The 19,991-nt window shown below is 31.4% G+C and overlaps 4 protein-coding genes across 7 annotated transcripts; 2 read left to right on the top strand and 2 right to left on the bottom strand.

Moving 5' to 3' along the window:
- Positions 1 to 1,572: 1,572 nt before the first annotated feature.
- Positions 1,573 to 7,733, bottom strand: LOC112701819 (uncharacterized). Of its 2 annotated transcripts, none has more exons than XM_025752587.3 (16): positions 7,475 to 7,733; positions 7,286 to 7,348; positions 6,973 to 7,127; positions 6,691 to 6,801; positions 6,422 to 6,487; positions 5,933 to 6,016; positions 5,764 to 5,850; positions 5,506 to 5,597; positions 5,144 to 5,204; positions 4,986 to 5,045; positions 4,742 to 4,802; positions 4,562 to 4,669; positions 2,877 to 2,995; positions 2,634 to 2,791; positions 2,454 to 2,550; positions 1,573 to 2,368 (listed from the first exon to the last, which is right to left on the bottom strand). In XM_025752587.3, exons 1-16 carry the CDS (start codon positions 7,632 to 7,634, stop codon positions 2,237 to 2,239), a joined length of 1,614 nt encoding a protein of 537 aa, XP_025608372.1. In that variant the 5' UTR covers positions 7,635 to 7,733; the 3' UTR covers positions 1,573 to 2,236. The 2 variants fall into 2 exon arrangements, with proteins under 2 accessions (XP_025608372.1, XP_072055025.1); XM_072198924.1 differs by having other exon boundaries at positions 6,915 to 7,127; positions 7,475 to 7,710.
- On the top strand, positions 3,121 to 4,431 carry LOC112701820 (uncharacterized). Its single transcript, XM_025752588.3, has one exon. It carries the CDS (start codon positions 3,182 to 3,184, stop codon positions 4,031 to 4,033), a length of 852 nt encoding a protein of 283 aa, XP_025608373.1. The 5' UTR covers positions 3,121 to 3,181; the 3' UTR covers positions 4,034 to 4,431.
- A 1,487-nt stretch (positions 7,734 to 9,220) lies between the features above and the next one.
- Positions 9,221 to 11,161, top strand: LOC112701818 (protein NOI4). Of its 2 annotated transcripts, none has more exons than XM_025752586.3 (3): positions 9,221 to 9,430; positions 10,142 to 10,327; positions 10,763 to 11,161. In XM_025752586.3, exons 1-3 carry the CDS (start codon positions 9,425 to 9,427, stop codon positions 10,805 to 10,807), a joined length of 237 nt encoding a protein of 78 aa, XP_025608371.1. In that variant the 5' UTR covers positions 9,221 to 9,424; the 3' UTR covers positions 10,808 to 11,161. The 2 variants fall into 2 exon arrangements, with proteins under 2 accessions (XP_025608371.1, XP_025608370.1); XM_025752585.3 differs by having other exon boundaries at positions 10,139 to 10,327.
- Positions 11,162 to 11,183: 22 nt separating this feature from the next.
- On the bottom strand, positions 11,184 to 17,711 carry LOC112701817 (cellulose synthase-like protein E1). Of its 2 annotated transcripts, XM_025752584.3 has the most exons (8): positions 17,067 to 17,711; positions 15,791 to 16,109; positions 14,225 to 14,365; positions 13,988 to 14,122; positions 13,231 to 13,443; positions 12,918 to 13,145; positions 12,088 to 12,435; positions 11,184 to 11,969 (listed from the first exon to the last, which is right to left on the bottom strand). In XM_025752584.3, the coding sequence occupies exons 1-8, from the start codon at positions 17,372 to 17,374 to the stop codon at positions 11,412 to 11,414; spliced, it is 2,250 nt and encodes a 749-aa protein (XP_025608369.1). In that variant the 5' UTR covers positions 17,375 to 17,711; the 3' UTR covers positions 11,184 to 11,411. The 2 variants fall into 2 exon arrangements, with proteins under 2 accessions (XP_025608369.1, XP_072055026.1); XM_072198925.1 differs by lacking the exon at positions 14,225 to 14,365 and having other exon boundaries at positions 17,067 to 17,523.
- Positions 17,712 to 19,991: the final 2,280 nt, after the last annotated feature.

Here is a 19,991-nt window from a genome sequence, read left to right as displayed (position 1 = left end):
GTTGATTTATGTGTCTTCTCTTCATTATCTAATTTTCTTTTTTAATTAAAAATGATATTCGAATTTGTGATCTTTAGATGAGTATAAAGAGATTAACATTTGAATCATCTAAATTTTGAATTTTATTTTAGAGAGTAAAGTGTGATCTCTCACTATTTATTTCATAGGTGGGACCAAGAATAAGGGCCATTTGAAAACTTTAGAAGTAACTTTTTTTTTAACTTTTGACTTATAAAATGTAGTAGTATTAATGTCTGGTGCAATTTTCAAAACCAAATTACAACTTTCTAAGAAGCTATTTAGGAATTTATAGAGAAGTTAAAAAAAAATGACTTTTCTCGTAATACTTCTACTTTTCATCACATTTCTATAAAATAAGCACTTTTAGAGTTAAAAATCCAAACACAAAATAACTTATTTATAAGTTACTTTTAATAGAGTCATTTATTGTTTAAGTCTTAATTAAGTTGGTTACTCAATTTGGGTCTAAATATGAAAAAGAAATTATTTAATGGTAGAAGATGACACTTTACTCTCTAAAGTAAAATTTAAACTTTAGAGGATCCAAATAAAAAAAATTATGCCATTTGAATTATAATTTATTGGTTTTTATTACTTATTTATTATATAAAATTAATTAGATTTTATTTTAATATTTTGTATATATATGGACAAAACATCTTATCAATTTTGTTATATATATTAAAAGGGTTTTTCTTTTTGCAAAAATAACTAGTAGGTGTAAAAATTAGTTATTTTTATCTAATAGAATAGTAATTAGTTGGTTGTCAATATAATTCTCGTGTGTGATCATCTAAGTAGAGATACCTAGGATGACTGGGGAAACATTCTTCCATGGATATAAATTAATTCTACATTTAAAAGATTATTTAATTAATTAACAATTGACATTCCAATATAATACATTTAGTATTATATAAAAATTAAAAATCAAAGCCAACTCTTTTCTTAACAAGTAACATAGTGATGTCTTTAGATTCAACCAAAATAAATAAATAATAGTAACAATGATGTATGTCAAATTCTGTAAATAAGAAGTTAAAATTAGATTGAACTTTGACAGTTAGATAATAGTAGTAAAAATACAGGTCGCACATAGATGATAGATTAATCACTAATAATTCAGTGGGTGGCTGCTTTGTTTAATTTATATCTGACAATGGGTGGCTGTTCAGTGTTTATTTTGAAGAACATTTATTTTTTATTTTTTCGGTATTAAAGATTTTGATGGCTGTCAATGTTACTAATTTCTATGTACATTAAACGGCTGAATTGTAATATTTGACTTTTTGTGGGTCATACAATGTTGCATGTGACATGGCAAATTTGTCCTTTCCAGTTTCCAGGTTATTTTATTTGCATTCCCATTTTGTCCAAACTGCACCTACTCCACTTTTCAAACAATAAATCTTCAGTGCCTAAGATACGAATATAATCTAATTACTGAGTGCTTCCAGTGCTAAAGATACACCTCGAAATGCCCAACAACTTCATGAGAGTATAAGACACTATTAATATTAAGAAAATTTGTTACATTTTTAACCAGAGAAATGTTTAATAATATTTCTTTATATTTCAACTTCCAGCATATGTATCGGGAAGTTTGAATCATATCTTATTTATGGAATAATCTATTTAGTACAGATCCTTAAATGTACTCGAGATTCCAATGGATTAATCTTTAACTGACTAGGATGAGAAATTATGGAAAAATAAAAAATTATTGTCTCAAATTCAATTCTAGTTCTAAGTGTGTCAAGTGTGATGAACAATAAAAACAAACTGTATCAATATGGCCCTGAAATTATCTACAAAATTGTGGGCTACAACAGCTGCATAACAGTTTTACTAAAAAAAAAAAAACATTACTTGTTAACAGCTACTCAATTTTGCTTCAACCAATTTCCCTAAAGCAGCATAAGTATGTGGATTATTTTCCCTACAAAAATTTCCTGCTCGGATAGAAATCATGATGCTTTGAAAGTGTATATAGATTTGGAGAAAATTTTGAAGCATGGATTGCATTCAAAACTGCAAGTATGTTGTTAAGGATTACCAGCCTGATGAAACTGAAGTTGCAGGCATCTCAGATATAAACCTTTTTCATGGATGAGAAATCAGAAAGTCTGCCCTGGATTTGTAAAGAGATGGACTGCGGCCGCAGCAACTCAGCCGCTCTGTTTTCCATTGAGTGCCATCCCGAAATGGGGGACAGTTAGGAAGCACGCACCAATCGAGCCGCAAAGGAGCCATCGAGCGAATGCTTTACCGGGTTAGAAAAATAGAAACCACCATCCGTCACAAAATCAGGTGGAACAAATCTGTCTACAGGATCAATGCGAAATTCCTGAAAATTCAGATAAAGATTGATTAGCACTTCAGAAAAATTGAGAGTAGAAGCCATAGTACAAGAATTTTATGATAATGGTTACCGCATGTCTTAGAAGAAATGCTGCTACCCTCTCCTCATTCTCTTCAGGATCTATGGAGCATGTACTATAAACTAACACTCCACCAGGTTTTACCAATCTACACTTGTGGAAAAGAAGAATTATCACGTTTTTTATCTTCATAATAAACAAAGGGAACACAGAAGAGAATCTTGGCCTTACTTGGCCGCTGCGTCGAGGAGCTCGTCCTGTAATTTCTTCAGGTCTTCCATATCTTCCAGCTTCCGGTTCCATCGCAAATCCGCTCTCTTCGAAAGAACACCAAGCCCAGAGCATGGAGCATCCAACAAAACTTTGTTACTCTTTAGCGCTTCACCATCCTGGATAATCCAAAACAAACAAAAAACACATTAGAAAGAAACAATTCCTCCGATTTCAACATGATAACGGCGCGATACAACGTACCGTTAACACGCGAAGATCGGCGTGGACGGTGGTAACAACGCCGTCTAATTGGTGCAACTTTGCTGTCTCTTTGAGAATCCTCAATCTGCCGCGATTTACATCAACTGCAAATACCAAACCTGCAAAACACAAAACGTTAGTTACGTGCAATGCAAGTTTTAAACAAACTAAACAAGAAACTATTATATGGCTTAATTTTTTAGGCGGAATAAATAATTGACAATAGATAATAGCAATATTTTGTTTTCTTTGCAAGCTCAGTCACTTCGAATATAAAAAGGGATTCAAAAATAAAAAACCCTAAAATGAAGAACGAAAGCGCAATGGCGACTCAGGAAGATGACGATGACGAAATAAACCCCTTCACCACCGTCCTAAACGACCAAGACCACCACGAACAACAACCTAACAGCTTAACCACCGTACACGACGGCGCACCGGAGCAACAGAGCTACTCACTCCTTTCGATCGAGTCAACGGTCGTGATTCGCCAGCTCCCTTCCGAGGGACTCTCCTTCCAGCTCTGGCCCGCCGCCACCGCACTCATCTCTCTTCTTGATAGCTACCGTTCCAGCCCTTCCACCAGCCCCCTCTCCGCTGCTTTCTCCGGCAGCCAGCGCCAGCTCAGGATCCTCGAGCTAGGCTCCGGCACAGGAATCGTCGGAATCGTCGCCGCCGCCACGCTCGGCGGCAATGTGACCATCACGGACCTTCCTCACGTCGTTCCGAATCTCCAATTCAACAAAGACGCCAACAAAGAAGTTATTACGTCCAATGGCGGCGCCGTAACTGTCGCGGCGCTGAGATGGGGAAATGTTGATGACGTGGCAGAGATAGGGCGCGATTTCGACGTTGTTCTGGCTTCGGATGTGGTTTATCACGATCACCTGTATGAACCGCTCCTCGAAACGCTGCGTTTTTTGTTGTTAGGGTTCGAGGAGGAGAAAGAGATGAAGAAGAAGAAGAAGGAGAAGGAAACGGTGTTTGTGATGGCTCACTTGAAGAGGTGGAAGAAGGAATCGGCGTTCTTCAAGAAAGCAAAGAAGCTCTTCGACGTTGACGTTTTGCACACTTGTGCTCCCTCCGATCGTGCTAGGGTTGGTGTTGTTGTTTATCGCTTTGTTCCCAAGGGTTTGATTGCTCCTTCAGAAGTGTGAAGTTTCAACCATAACTCCATGTTTCATTTCAAAGTTTCATATTTTTGGTATAGCTTCTGCAACTGTTGATTAAGTTCAACTTAGCTTCTTTTTTTACTTTGTTTGAAGGTGGTTAAGCATTTGGTTCAAATTTCTTGAAATAGCTCTTGTAGCTTTTGATGTTTGTTTCTCCAATTGATGAAGCTTGTTGATATTGGTCAAATTCTGCTTTGAGTGGTTGAACTGTATTAGTCTTTGGCATTTGATAATTTGTTGAGGAAGCAACTGTATTAGTCTTCTCAAATCAGATTCTTCCTTTTTGGGGTTAGTTAGAAATTGTTAACAGAGATTAGTAACTGAGTTGTGATTGGCTGATTGGTTATAGTTTTGTTGGTGTATAAAAGATCTATTGTATCAAATTGTATTCACCTTTTATTGTTCTCTCAATATATAACCTTCTCTGCTTTTGTCTCAATTCTCAAAATTCTGTGATGGCCACCATGGTTCTCATCAAAATATGAAGTGGATTAAGGAGGAGGAGTAATTTACCTTGGCCACATAAACGAGAGGCCATGTATAAGGTCTTTCCACCAGGAGCAGCACAGCAATCAATCACAGTTTCACCCGGTTGAGGATCCACAATAGAGACTACCAGACCTGAAATCTTCAATCTGTGAGTTTCATCCCTCACTAAGTAGAGTCGGCTACATGAAAAGATGAAAACCAGACCTGCACTTTCATCTTGAACTGAACATAAGCCTTTTCTGAGTAATCCGGCATGAATTACAGTCTGAAATATGAAAGTACAAATAATCAGTAACATAATCAAGGCATGCTAAAACTCTCACAATTGATAATGTAAATCAGAAGTTATATACAGATAGAGTATCAGAGTTCAGTCTCCACCATGCAATTAACAACATTCACATATGGAAAATAGTCTTATAATCAACTCATCTCCTCACTGTCATACCTGCAATCCGGTTTTGACGCGAACAAATTCATCCAAATGTGGTGAAACACTGTATGGGACCTGAAGTTTAAGAAAAGGAAGAAAAGACCAGATTATCCATGGAAGAAGAGGTAAAATGCAAAAAGGATTGTGCATACAAGAAAACTTATCAGTACTACCTTCAATGCATTAAGCTGCATCACAAGGTCATCTCTCGAAAAACCTCTTGCCTGGTTTGCTCTGAGACAAACACAAAATATATAGCTTCAGTTTTCATTTTCTGTGTTATTGATAGAAACCGGCTTGGCTCTTGATTTTCACTGCTTAATTCCTAATTGCTGCTGCCTATAAGTACTAGGGTTAGCTAGTTTTTTGAGGCAGTTAGAGAAAAATCTGCAAGTCTGTTAGTTCAGGAGAGAAAAACTCTCTCCACAGTTGGTTAGATCCCCTAATTCTGCTAGTCCCTTGAACCTATCAGTTATACACCTATATGGTGCTTTATGAGGAACAAAGGAAAAAAGGAAGCAACATATTTACTTGCCTTAAGCTGAAACTAGGTTCACTGTTGTTCCATTTCATCAATTTAATGGTTTCTTCCTGGCCAAGATACTTTGTCCATCTCCTTACCATCCACTGCAAACAAGAAATTAGAAAATATTCAATGTTAATCTTTTTAAGTTTGACATATGACAATGTTTCTGCTTCTCTTCATAGTGTTAGTTTAATCAAGTTGTATTTTTCTGACATTGGTTTATTCCTTATAACTGGCGCAAAAAAGACATGTTAGTTACACACTAACAACTGGGTGTGAGTATAGAGTTGCTAGAGCACGGGCTTGGGCACGATCATCACCCTCCACTCTGGGCAAAGGAAGAACCTCATCTTCCTGCAAGCCAAACAACAATGGAGTTTATAAACTCTTCATGGTTTCTCCACTCAGAGTTTATGAAATTTCTGAAAAGGAAAACCTTGAGTGCAACTAGCTTTCGGAGGATTCCGTTGACCATGTTGCCGGCACCAGGTCTAAGCGCAACTTTGGCAAGCCTAACATTCTGCATTTCCATTCGGTATATTAAAATTTAATGAAGAAAAGGTTGGACTTTGAAAAACAATTATTGTCACTTCATAATAATAAATAATGGAAAAAGTCATCAAACAGTGCAAGAACAGCTGTCTCCTAACATCTGTATCAAACTTAAAATTTAATGAAGCCATACCAGACTTTACTGTTACAAATGAATTCTTCCTAACATAAGAAATTGAAGTTGAATTTTATACCAAGAATCAACAATTTATCATAAAACAAATAATCTCTAATGGCTGTAAACAACATAAAAGATAAATAGATAAATTCAACAGATGATAATTCTTTCTGTCTGATACTGCTTGAGCTTCAAGCAACATCAACCCAATCTATTCACCTGGAAACAAGGGATAAAATGAACAGAAAAACATACCTCATCTACAACAGCATATGGTGGCATATCTAATTTGACAATCTCATAGAATCCTATCCTTAGAATCTGAAACAAACAATGCAATAAGGTCTCAGATCAATAAATATTTGAGTACACCAGCCGTCTTTGTTACAAAACTTTTACCTACAAACTCTATATTGAGAAATGCCAAACTAAAACAATGGTTAAGGTTTTTCTTTACTCAGTTGAAGACTCATGGCTCATGCAAACATGCTCATAAGAAATATGTGACAGAACATTTTTATCACCTGTAAGAGAAGAGGTTCCATACTAGATATATCTTTATCATGACAAAGTGAACTGATCAGATGATCAAGATATCTTCTCCAACGAATTGTGCCGCCAACAATGTCAGTAACCTATGTAATTTAAAAATAAATAAATAAGAATCAACAACTTTGTTCATGAATGGTAACTAAGTGACATGAACTTAAAGTCTCAAAGTCCAAAATACTTCAACTTCAAGCCTAACCATTGACCACAACATGAAAATTTTAAGAGTACAGCAGAGAATGGTTGAAAGTGATAACCAATCTAAGATCATGATGATTCAATTCCCGGGTTCGAAAGCCGAGCGTTCTCTGGACATATCCCATCTCATTCTCGCCAGAACCTTTGCCTTTCTCATTGAGAAGGTCAGCAAAAGCACCACCAAGCTCTATCCTCATCAATCTCACAGCTGAGACTGCAACATTACATTAGCCAAAAAAAAAAGCAAAAAATTGATAAGACAACAAGAAAAAAACACCATAAACCAATTCTGATGCAGGGTTCAAACTGAAGGCACCCCATTAGCCAAATTCTGATGGTAACAATAACATAGATAGTAAAATGAGTATCTACCAGCTCTGTGAGGAGAAACCTCTGAATTCAGCTTCTGGGTTTTGAGCAAGCGACTGGAACCACCTGAAAGTTTCAATTTTTAATCTTGGGTCATTGTGATTGAGCTGGTAGAATAATAGCAAAAGCAGTGAAAGCATCAATGAAGTGTTTTTTTTTTTTTTTTTCGTTTTTTAGTTAATAGTTAGTTACCTTTGGTGGTGGCAGGAATTGATACGTTGGAGCTTCGAGTTCTTTGTGGAAGCTTCAGTGAAGGTTTGGAAGAAGAAGAAGAAGAAGAAGAAGAAGAAGAAGGTGAGAATTTTCGGGGTTCTGCAGGGAGACACAAACGCAGGTACAGCACTTGCGCCATGTTTTCGCTTCGTTCTTTCGAATCGTTATGTTTTTTGGATTATGATATGTTGTAGATATTTTTTCATTTTCATTTTTCCTTCTAAAACATCTATTTATCTATTTTATCTACTAATCATCTTAATTTAATACCCCTTAGATATTAATATAATTAATTCATTCAACATCTTTTAAAACGTTAGTGTAATGCATGAAAGTGATATAAATGAAGTCAAAATTAAAAGATATTATTACTTCATTAGTTTTTATTATAATTAGTGTATAAAAAATTTATTTAAGATTTTCGTTTTTCAAATATTTTTCTTTTTTTTAACAAAATATCGATGATTAAATTTTTGTTTTTAAATATGAAATTTTTATAAGTCAACTATCAATCAATTATATATACTTAAATGTGGAATAAGAAGAATAATAGAAAAATTATAGGGTAAAGTATATTTTTGTTCATGAAGTTTGACAAAAATTTAAAAAATACTCTTAAATTTTATTTTGTTTCAATTTTGTTCCAAAAGTTTTTTATTTGCATCAAATATATCCCTGACAACTAATTTTTTAAAAAATTTAAGACCGATTCAACAACAATTTTATAAGAACAACCCTCAACACAAGCAAATCAAGCATCATTTTCATACATTATTGTTAGATTAGTCTTAGATTTTTAGAAAATTTAGCCGTCAAGGATATATTTGATGCAAATCAAAAATTTTTAGGACAAAATTGAAACAAAATAAAACTTAAAGATATTTTTAAAACTTTTGCTAAACTTAAGAACAAAAAATATACTTTACCCAAAATTATATAAGCTAGTTAATAGTATTTCCATTTGCATAATTCTATAATTTAGATTTTCCAAAGGACCTTGTAAAGAGGAATAAATGATGAGGAACACACACTCATAACTTTAGGAAAACTTTAAAGCTAAAAAAAAAAGGAAGAAGACAACTAGATTGATGCAAGTGTCATTTTGCCATGACTTAAATAAAAGATATATATGACTTGTGAGAATATATTCCTCTTGACACATGATCAAAGTTTATGGGGTACCACCATAGACAAATTGAGCACTACTACTACTTTTTATCAAATTAATTAATTAAAAAAATATAAGAATAAGTTGATAACTAAATAAATTGATTGATAAAATAGTTGTAGACATTACATGATTGATGTGGTCATGCTAACAACAATAAAACCTTTCCATATTTTTTTCCTACCGTATCCATCAATTCAGTAAATCGAAAACTAATTTTGTATGAATTTAAATTTTATTTAAAAATTTATTATAAATTAATAAATTGCTATATATATAAACATGATTTAAACTCCTAGCTTTTATTTAAATAAATTAATAAATTAACTGCTATACCTACTCAAGTTGATTATAAAACATTTTTATATAAGCATTAGGAATTTAGGATTATCATTAGCGTTAAGCATAATTAGTAGATAGATTCCATTACTAAACTTTTTCTTTCTGTTTTTTTCTGTTTTACTCAAAATAGTCTAATACAGCGTTAAAGTCAAACGGCGCCGTTTGGACGCGCCGTCACTGATTCCTTCTTCACTGTGGCATCCGTTTAACACGTTACGCAAACGCCGTTATAACTCAAACACTGCGCCTCCAAAATTTCTTTCACTTAGTCCCAACCATTCTCGCTCTTCTCTCTCTCTCTCTCTCTCTCTCTCTCAAAAGACGCACACTCTTCTTTTCATTTCGTCTCTGAAATTTTCTCGTCTTCTATTTTCCCACTCTTTTTTCTTTTCCCGGAAAATCTTTCCAATCCGGTATTCATGTCGGTATGTGTTCCTATTTCATTTTTTTTCTTCCTCTGGAATTTTCTGATTAGCGTCATTCTAAATTTGTACCGATTATGTTTCTCTTAATCGGTTCTGTTTGCTCTGCTCGATTCCTCGACGATGATTGCGTTTAGCTATTTCTGCTACGATTTCCTTGATTTTGGTTCGATAATCGCTATATTTTTATGATTTTTTTGTAATTTCGATGATTGATTTTGGTGATATGATCTGCGTTTCGATTGTTCGAATTTTAGGTTAAACTCTGTGATGAAACAACAACGGAGTTTACATATATCTCAGATCTAAGATCTAAAGAGAAGATAAGGTTAACAATACACTGAACTAAACACTGTTAGGTGGCTTTGCTCTTTATCCAAAGACTATTGATGACTGAACATCTTTTACTGCGGAGTTAGATGATGTAGTTTATTGCAGAGAGCATTCCTTACCTGGATCTAGGGTTGGGGGAAAGAGAAGAGAGAAAACACACCTCACAGAGAGGGATGAGTTCAATGTATTAACAGTTAGTATAGAAACGAGTTAGATGTGTTAGTTAATTGCTTTTAGATTAATTTCTCCCATGGATAGTTCAAGTTTATGATTAAATCATCAGGTTTAGTTTTGAATTGTGTTGAAAAATGAGAATTAGTTACTTTTGAAGTTTACTAGGGTTTGAATGTTGGTTAACTGAGTTGACTTAATATACAGCAGGAAAAGGGTCAGCCACTACCTAAGTTTGGTGAATGGGATGTTAATGATCCAGCTTCAGCGGAAGGGTACACTGTAATCTTTAACAAAGCTAGGGATGAGAAGAAGACTGGTGGCAAACCTGAGTCACCCGGAAAAGCTGATCCTCATACTGCCAAGCCTGCATTAGATCCCGGCAAAACTGCGAGTGTAAGATGTTCTAAACCTGTGCATGTCTTTAATGTTTTCTATTGTTTAGGATATTTGAGTGGCTGTCTGTGTGTGTATTGTATATAATGCATGTGTATGTATTTCAAATGGATTTAGGAACATTATTAGTTAACAAGCTCTGCTCTATGTTGCACTAACTTGTCTTGAGTACAAGTATATTTTAGCTAAATAACCTGGCACCTTGATGTATATGAGGTAATAAGGTAATGAAGTAATGAACCTTATCATTCTTGTCTGTGTAGTTTGTTGTTCTAGCTCAGGGATCACTTGTAGACTAACTCAGGAAGGTTTTTCTATTTCTTTGTCCAAGTTTAGATTGTCAAATGGCAATGTAATCATTGAATAGATGCGTGGTACTTGAATTAATCGTAAGGTATAGCGTGTTAACCTTCTCATGAATGAATTGATTTTCAGAAGAAATGGTTTTGCTGCATACAAAATCCTCCTGCAGAATCATAGTATTGGTTGCTCCTGTCTAAAAGCCTGAACAGAAGAACATGTTTATATCCAACTAGCTCCCAGTGTTTCCAAGATCTGAGCTACAGAGCCATAAATGAATTCTGTTTGAATATAAGTTTATGTACTGTAAAAGTGAGTTGCACTGTGGGGAGAGTTAAGAAAACAGACTATTATGTTATCTGTACGTATCTGTATTGATGTGGTGCCTTATAATTAGGAGCAAAGATTGCTTCCTTTTTTTTCTGTCTTGCGCTATGGCCTATAGTGATTGCTTCTCACATTGTATTCCTTGTTGTATAATTTAAACAAATCTTATTTTATCAACAGATTTTTATTCCTTTGATTTTCTACAAACCTGATTTGATGCATACCTTACTTTCCTAAATATTCTGTATTATACATAATATAATTATAATCAAAATGGTATTATTGCGTACAATTAGCTAAGAAGATAGCGAATTTCTTTCACCATGGATCTTCTAGTACATCTTTCTAAAGTAAACATTATACAATTCCTTCAAATGACAATAAGAATCCCTTATTTCATTATGAAATTATTTTATTTTTCTTCCAAATAAAAGACAAATGCACACATTACAATAATTTAATCTTTCAACATGTTGAAGAGGATGCATGTGCTTAGAGCCAATACTGTTGATTTAATGGCAATAGAGCTTGGCAATCTGCCCTTATCCTTCCTTAAGAAAAGTCCTTGGTATATAGGAATATTGATAAGTACCAAGAACCCACACAACAGAATTTGCAAGGACATTTTCTTATAAGTTTCAAACCAGTCTTCACAAAGGGCTAACTCCTTCAAAATGCCAAGTAAACAGAACAAATTGAGCAATGCAATTGTTGCCAATACAGTGAACAATGGAGAAGCTGCTCCAAACTCCATAACTTGTTTCTCGTATCGTTCGGAAACATCTTCCTCCATGACCTTAGCTGTGACTGTAAAGGGAGAATCTGGAAGGCCAAATAACTTGGAGATGCTGTCTATGAGAGCAAATAGGTAAGAGCTTGTTCCCTTGTACAGCACCATCCTTAGGTCATTCCACCAACCTTGGATTGTGCTTCCAAATAACACAAACTCCAACAAACTGCGAGCACTTTCACCCACTATTACATATGCAAAAGGTATGAACCATATGCTAGACATCTGATCAGCACAAGAAATGTATTCAGTGTATAAGACAAATAAGTACATAAAACATTCTTTATTATGAAGTTATACAACAAAAACGTAATTGCAAGATACTTCTAAATAATCACATTACCTTTGGAAACAAGGGAATGCCTCTAAGGAGATAGAGTGAAGGGATGATGGAGTAATATAGCTTTGATAAGGAGGTGAGTGCCCAACAATTGCAGTAAGAATATCCCAATTGGTGGCCTAAGCTGATCCTTCCATGGCCATATAATGCTGGACAATGCTCAGAAAGAAGAATTTGAACTTGTCCTTCAGCCCATCTCTTGTGCTGAACAAGTGCTTGAAGCAAGGTGGTTGGAGCAACACCATAGAAAGCCTTCCTTGGTGGGCTATAGTACACTGATTTCCATCCTTGCAAATGTATACACAATCCTGTCATCACATCCTCCACTAGACACCCATATCTCACACCCATCTACATTTGGAATGAACCATTATTCATTAATTTGTAGCATGCATATTAAGAAATCTTTTAAATTAAGATTTAAGATATCTTGGTTTTCTTAAAATTTTCAATTAGTTTTTCAAATAATTATTCTACAGGTACATAAAAAATCAACCATCAATAAACCACTTCATATAAAAATATATATTTGACATCTCATAATTTGTTTACTATACTACTGTAAACAAGTTTGATTATTCATCTATTACAAGTTTGATTTTACTATAACATGTGAAACATATATTTAGACACAAAAATTTATAACGACTAATTTAGTGGTTAATTTTTTGTATAGATATAGTATTTTTGTTTTTCAAATCATACGATATTTTACCAACTTTTATATGCGTGCATATGAATATATCAGGATAAACTTCTTCTCATATATGAAAATTTCATTTTATAAATAGGGATTTTGTTCAACTAAAAAAGGATATGGAGATATAAGGCACCTCTTTTCCCCATAGTGTGTTTTTCTCATAGGTGCAACTTGCTAGAGCCTTTGATTTTACTTCTAATTCATGCAAGTTTTCTTCTATGGAATAGTCTCTCTCACTCTTTAACAAGTCGTTTTTGTATCCAACACTAAACTTCATCCCACTTAGAGCATCTCTCCTATGAAAGCAGCATGTTCCAATATAGAAAGGGCCACCATAATGATCCGCACCATGCATCTCCACCTTCATATAAAATAGAATAATCATCAATACAAGTTTGAATATTTCTCAATTCATTATATTGGTGAAGATGAAGGGGATGACTCACATCAACAATTGATAATAGAGTGCTGCTGTATATGTCATGCTTGAGAATGTTCTCAAAAGTCTGAGGAAACTGCACAAAAGCAATTTCATGGCCTTTCTCTTCATCCATCAAAAAGCAAAGAGCATCTTTCACTGATTCTGAACTGTTTGAGTACATGTCACAATCTACATTTAGAATGATCTTCGCATTGCTAATCACTGATGACACCCTTAGCTACAATTAATTAATTAGGTGCCACATAAGAAGAATTAATATAATGTTTCATTAATGAAATTGGTATAATTTATACTAATGTAGCATATATATTATATAAGGGTAAAGTATACTTTTTGTCCCTAATGTTCGGAATTGTTTTAAAAAATATCCATAATGTGTAATTTTATTTAATTTTGTATCTAACGTTTTCGATTAATTCAATTTTGTTCCTAACGTGTAATTTTATTTAATTTTGTTCTTAATATTTTATATGAAATTAATGTTAAGAGATAATTTTAATACAAATAAAAAATTTAAGGACAAAATCTAATGTAACTAAATGTTAGAAATATTTTTAAAGAAAATTGCAAATTTTAAGGACAAAAAACATATTTTATACTAGTATGTATTAATAAAACTAGCACTTAATTTTTATGCAAACAAATAACTAATAGTGTATTACTATATCAATAAAAGTAACTAATTTTTAAAATTACTATTCAAAAAATTATCCGCATGAATTTTATTAGATGACTGTGAAATTATGATAAATCATCTATACCAAGGAGTTCATGGCTCCAGCTTTGAAATTGTGATGATGTTGGGGTCTCTTCTCACGAGCCAAATACACAAGAGTTGGCAAATAATTCCCATCTTCATCTTTAGAATTATGAGGCTCCTTCTTATGCAGTATTATCTGTTATCATAACAATATCAAATTAATTAATTAATATAAATGATCACCTAATTAATTGATAGAAAAAGTTGTATAATAAATCATGTTATTATATTATTATACTTGAAGAATTGTGTCATGGTCACGTCGAGAAGAATATGAATCCCACTGAGAAAATCCTTGATGCTTCAAGCCTTCTTCACTCGGTACTCTTCCCAACTTAGTTGCATCTTCAATTCTTTTTTTCATTTCATCGTATAATTTCTATACCATTAAATATATATGAACACAAAATTGCCTTGTCAAAAGTAAGTACATCATGACATTATACTAAAACTTAATTTTTCTATAGCTTTAAGGATCATTTATATATTAAAGATGGTTCGTTATTTAAATTTATCTTTTGAAAAATTTTATCAATTAAATTAGTCATTTAAAAATTATAAATTAATTATTTTTATTTTTCAGTTACTCAATGAATAATTTTCGTAAATGATTGATGACATGGAATATTAATTCATATCTTAACATGACACTTAATATATTTAATTAGACCAAAACAAATAAAATTTATCAATTTAGTGTCCTTAGATTGTATTACAATTAAGGATTATATAATTAAAAAAATAGACTAAATTGATAAATTTTCATAAATATATTTATACAGAGCGTACAATTAGACATGTCAGGTGTACATATATACTATCAGTTAGGGGTGTACATGGGCCGGGCCACACCGGGTTTGGCTTAATCCAGACCCAATCCAAAATATAGACCGAGCCTAATTTTTATACCCTAACTTGATCTTAGATCCGATGAAACCTACGTACTTTCGGACCGGGTGAAAACCGGGTCTTTAGCATGTAAAAATCACTTAATCTCCAACCATTATTTCACAATTCACATAGTAAAATTCACTTAAAAAAATATAACAAGAACCAACGCTTCTCTAAAATTAAAGCATAACCATAATCAATATTAATATTGTCTAATAACACCAAATTATTTAAATCAATACAAATAACACATTATTATGCATTAGTCTAAAGTCTTATGCATTTTAAACATAAAACATTAACTTATAATCTTATAATGACTAATAACACAAAATATTAATGTTTATAATATTTAAATTCCACATAAGAATAGCCATCATCCATCACTAATAACACAAAATATTAATTGTTTATGATGACCGGGCCACTGGGCCGAGTTCGGGTGACCCGAGCTATGGTCCGGATCTGACCCGAAATAATGACCGGATCTATTTTTGAAACTCTTATCCAACCTTAGACCCGATGAAATTACACTAAATTAGCCCTTAAAATGTTCGGAGTCAAACCGAATTTTTGGGCCGGACCGGACCATATACACTCCTACTATCAGTTAATGTTTTATATCATTAATTATTGACTGACATAAACTATTAATTAAATGATAGAAAGACAAAAATAATTAATTTATAATCTTTGAAAGGCTAAAACTGATAAAAATTTTTAACAACGAATTTAGAAAATGATATATTTTTTAGAAACTAATTTCACCATCCACCCAAAAATATATATATATATATATATATATATATATATATATATATATATATATATATATATATATACACATTAAAGTTACACGATTATACCTGAAATATGAATTTGACGAAAATACATTAAAGTTACATGATTATACCTTAATGTTTGCGAATTCTTTAGTAGCATGATTATGGTGAAGAAGGATATTATTAAAATAAGCAGCTGGAGACGTAGGTTGAACATTGAATTTCTTGCAGAAAGGTAACCAATGCTTAGCAAAGAGAGAAGCCTCCAAAAGAGCATAGAAAGTGAGATCAGAAGCAGCATCATCAGAGAGATAAACACTGAGCTTCTCAGAAGGATAGTCATAAGCCATATGAGACAGCACTGTGTTGATCACCATTATTGGTGGCTCAACTTCTGGATCTGCTGTGCACACAAATATGTCCACTTCTGGTAACTTGCTTTCTTCATATCTGTTATTATTTTATTTACACCATTAATTATAATTATTATATTATTGATTGTCTTATTATCACTACTATATATGTTAAATATATCTTACTAATACATATATAAATATTTTATTATTAAGGAAAAGTATAGGTAAACAATAAAAATATTAAACAATGTAAACAATAGATATATCGGATGTTCATTTTACTAGTGTACGGATGGTTATTTTAATATTAAAATTTAGAAGTTTAATTTGGAGGTGTAGTGTGTTTTTATTTGATTGGTGATTGTTCACATTGTTCAACAAAGTCATTGTCCCCCTAGCATTCCCCTATTATTAATTATAACCACAATATCTTTATTTGGTTCAAGTTTTATTATACTTTTGATATATTTATTGATAGATCTTTTATGTGGGTGGCTTTTGTCATTCTTCTCTCTTTGGTCAATAGTAAAATTTAGTGATACAACAAAAAACCTCTATATATAAACTAAAATTCAACCACTGAATAAATTATTATATATTTATTTATTAATAAATGTATAGTATTATTAAAATAATCAAACTTAACTTATTATAATAAAATAATTAAACCTACAATAAACAAATAATCAAATTAAATTTGTTTATAATGATATATTTTTAACTAAAAAATATTAAATATATATTTTTATACATAATAATTAATTGACGATTGATGTTTAGTATTCAGGTAAATACTATATATATATATAAAAGTGATACACTTAGAAAATAATAAGAGATGAGTCATGTTGAATTTTTATTATTTGCAAGGTCATAATGTCAAAGATGTTAAAAGGACTACTAAGTTTTGACAATTTTTTATTAATATTTTTTATTATTAAATATTTTCTTAATATAAAGTGATAGTTGTCAAGGAGTTATAACTCAAATATTATAGTTTTTTTAGAATTCAAATCTTCCTATTTTCAAAAAAAAAATTATAAAATGATACCTTTGAGCGAGTCTCTTTTTGAAGGTTTTCCTAAACACTAAGTTCCACCGGACGGCTTGAGTCAAGACCCAGTAGAGGCCGAACCACAGCTCCGCCGCGAGCAACCCGAGCCAAGTCCATGTGCCATAGTAGTAATCTTCGCCGCCGCCGTGGTCTTCCCCACCAGTGGGTATGTGGGTCAACCGGTAAGCATAGACAAAGCAGATGGCGACAAACAAAGACACTGAGAACACCCTATGTAGGAAGCTCCCTCTTGATTTGGTTGTCTCAAACAATGATTCTTCATCATCACTCCTCTTTACAACCATATCTTTCTAACGAGTTTAATTCTATGTATTTCGAAATATATATAACAATTAATAATAATAATAATAACAATAAAACTAGTTTTCTTTTCTCAAAATAAAACTTGTTATTATTACAAAACTAATAATAAGCTAGCTAACATATATAGAGTGATGAAAGAATGTAAAGTGTAATCATATATAGGTGAGTTTTCTGGTGACTATGTTTTGTGGTGGCTAAGGTTATCTATAGTTGACTGGCCAATAAGATTAAGATACATGTATGAAAAAGTTGGCTAGATATAACTAATTTCAAGAATCGAAATATGACCACAATGGCAGAGTAGTAATCACATGTCCTAAAACTATTTTTTTTTATGGATTGGGCTTTGAGTGAAATGGACAACAAACAAAAAAATAAAATTATAATAGTATATTTCAAAAAATGTGTGTCAAAGTAAGACGAAATATATAGTAATTGAATACTCAGTAAATTAAATATCTAGAACTGGTTAAAAAAAAAAAGAGATGATGCAAAATAAAGTAGTAAATATTGTATGCAGTACGAAAATAAAAATAATAAACATTGTAATGTCTAATGCTCAAGAATCTATTATAAACAATTGTTATCATTTGTAATAATATTAAAATAAAAATATTAATTAAAATGAAGAAAGTCGTTACCATTGATAACATTTGTAAAACAAAATCTTAAATAGTGAAGTGTGAAAATCTATACTATGTTTATATAATTATAAGTCTTTAACATTTACAAAAAAAGAGTAAATTCTCTCTTAGTTGGTAAATTTTAAAATCTAATGATTAAGTTAATTATCATAATCGCTAACTATAAAATGATCCCGTTATTTTTTAATCTACGATACATTATTTATATTTCATAGATATTTTAAGAACCATGAAAATCGTTAAAAAATTATTATTGTAACTTGTAAGCAAAGAATTTTATACTAAACACTAAAAAAAGTAACGAAATTAAATTTTATGTGAGAAATTGAAAACCATAAACTAATATTATTACAAATGATATTTAATTAATTATAAATTACTTAATTAATAAATAGAAGAACTACATATCCTCTATATTTGCAACTATTTTTTTTGTTTGCCCAAAATAAATTTTAATCTTTATAATTAAATATAAACCCTAAAATTTGTATAATTATGCTAATTATCGTAAACGCTAACCACACAGATGATTCATTTTTTTTATCTACAATATATTACTTATATTTTAAATATGCTATGAGAACAATTAAAATAAAAGAAAAAGATTGTTATTTATGAGAACAATAAAAAAATGTACATTAATTTTATTACTAATAAAATTAAATAATTTAGATATGAAAACGTGAATCATATATATACCTTTTAAATCTTAAATCTTAAATTCTTAACTTAACAACTTTTAAATTTAATTTATTATAATCCCTAATCTCTAAATACTCAAACCTTTTGATCTAAATTATTTTGGCTACACCATGAATATTATTACTTCTGATACCATTAATCACAAATACATAGCTTCTTAACTTAAATAATCCCAAATTTAACATGCTAATGTTATTTATGCATTTTACTTTATTAAAAAAATGTTAAAGATTTGCAATTGTATAAGTATAATATTACTAGTAGCAGTTTTTTAATTTTAATTAATAATTTTTACTATTTTATTGTTGTTTATCATGGAACCTTTGAGCATTAGGTATTACAATGTTTACTGTTATTTTTGGACTGTATAATATGATACAATGCTTATTACTTTATTTTGTATCAACTCTTTTTTTTTTAAACCACATTCTAACCATTTAATTTACTGAATGTCCAATTACTATTTTCTTTTATTTTGACTACATTTTTAGAATATTTCACTCTAGTTCCATTTTTTTTATTGTTCATTTCACTCAAAGCTCAATTCATTAAAAAAAATCGTTCTAAGACCTGTAATTTGTAATTACTATTCTACCATTGCAGTGATGTTTCTTGGACTACCTGTTTACTTTGGAGGGATACATTAGTTATTGTTTTTTATATATGTATTCTAATTTTATTAGTCAGTCAACTATAGTCACACTTAGCCACCACAAAACATGGCCACCACAGAAGTCACCTCATATATAACTTGTATATTAGAGGAAGAAATTCAGCATGTATATATAGTGATACAAGAAGAGGCAACAAAGGCTTGCATTGATAAATAGCTAACTTCTTTCATTGATAGTTACTTTAAGAGAAAAACACAAAGACACTTAAAAAAATAAATAAATAATACAGTTTTTTTTTTGTTTTGTTTTCGGTGATGAGAATAAAGACATTAATGATGTGTTTAATGGAAATGTAAAATTAAAAAAAATATATAAGGGAAAGAATATAATGAAATTTATAAAAAATATCAAAGATAAAATTAAAATAAGTTAAATGTTAAAAATATCTTTAAAACTTGTTAAGAATACAAAAAAAATAAAAATATACTTTATCTAAAAGTAAAAGTAGAGAATAGGAAACATGTTAAATATCTTTATTTTGAAACAAAATTGTGGGTTTCTGAAGCAATATTATTAGTTGAGAATTTCTTGGTAGAATGATATATATTATTCTGGTCAAGGAGGTGAGGTATATTCTG

Source organism: Arachis hypogaea, chromosome 7, assembly GCF_003086295.3.
Source record: "Arachis hypogaea cultivar Tifrunner chromosome 7, arahy.Tifrunner.gnm2.J5K5, whole genome shotgun sequence".
NCBI lineage: Eukaryota > Viridiplantae > Streptophyta > Magnoliopsida > Fabales > Fabaceae > Arachis > Arachis hypogaea.
Note: the sequence above shows the minus strand (reverse complement) of the source record. Positions and strands in the feature narration are given on the sequence as shown.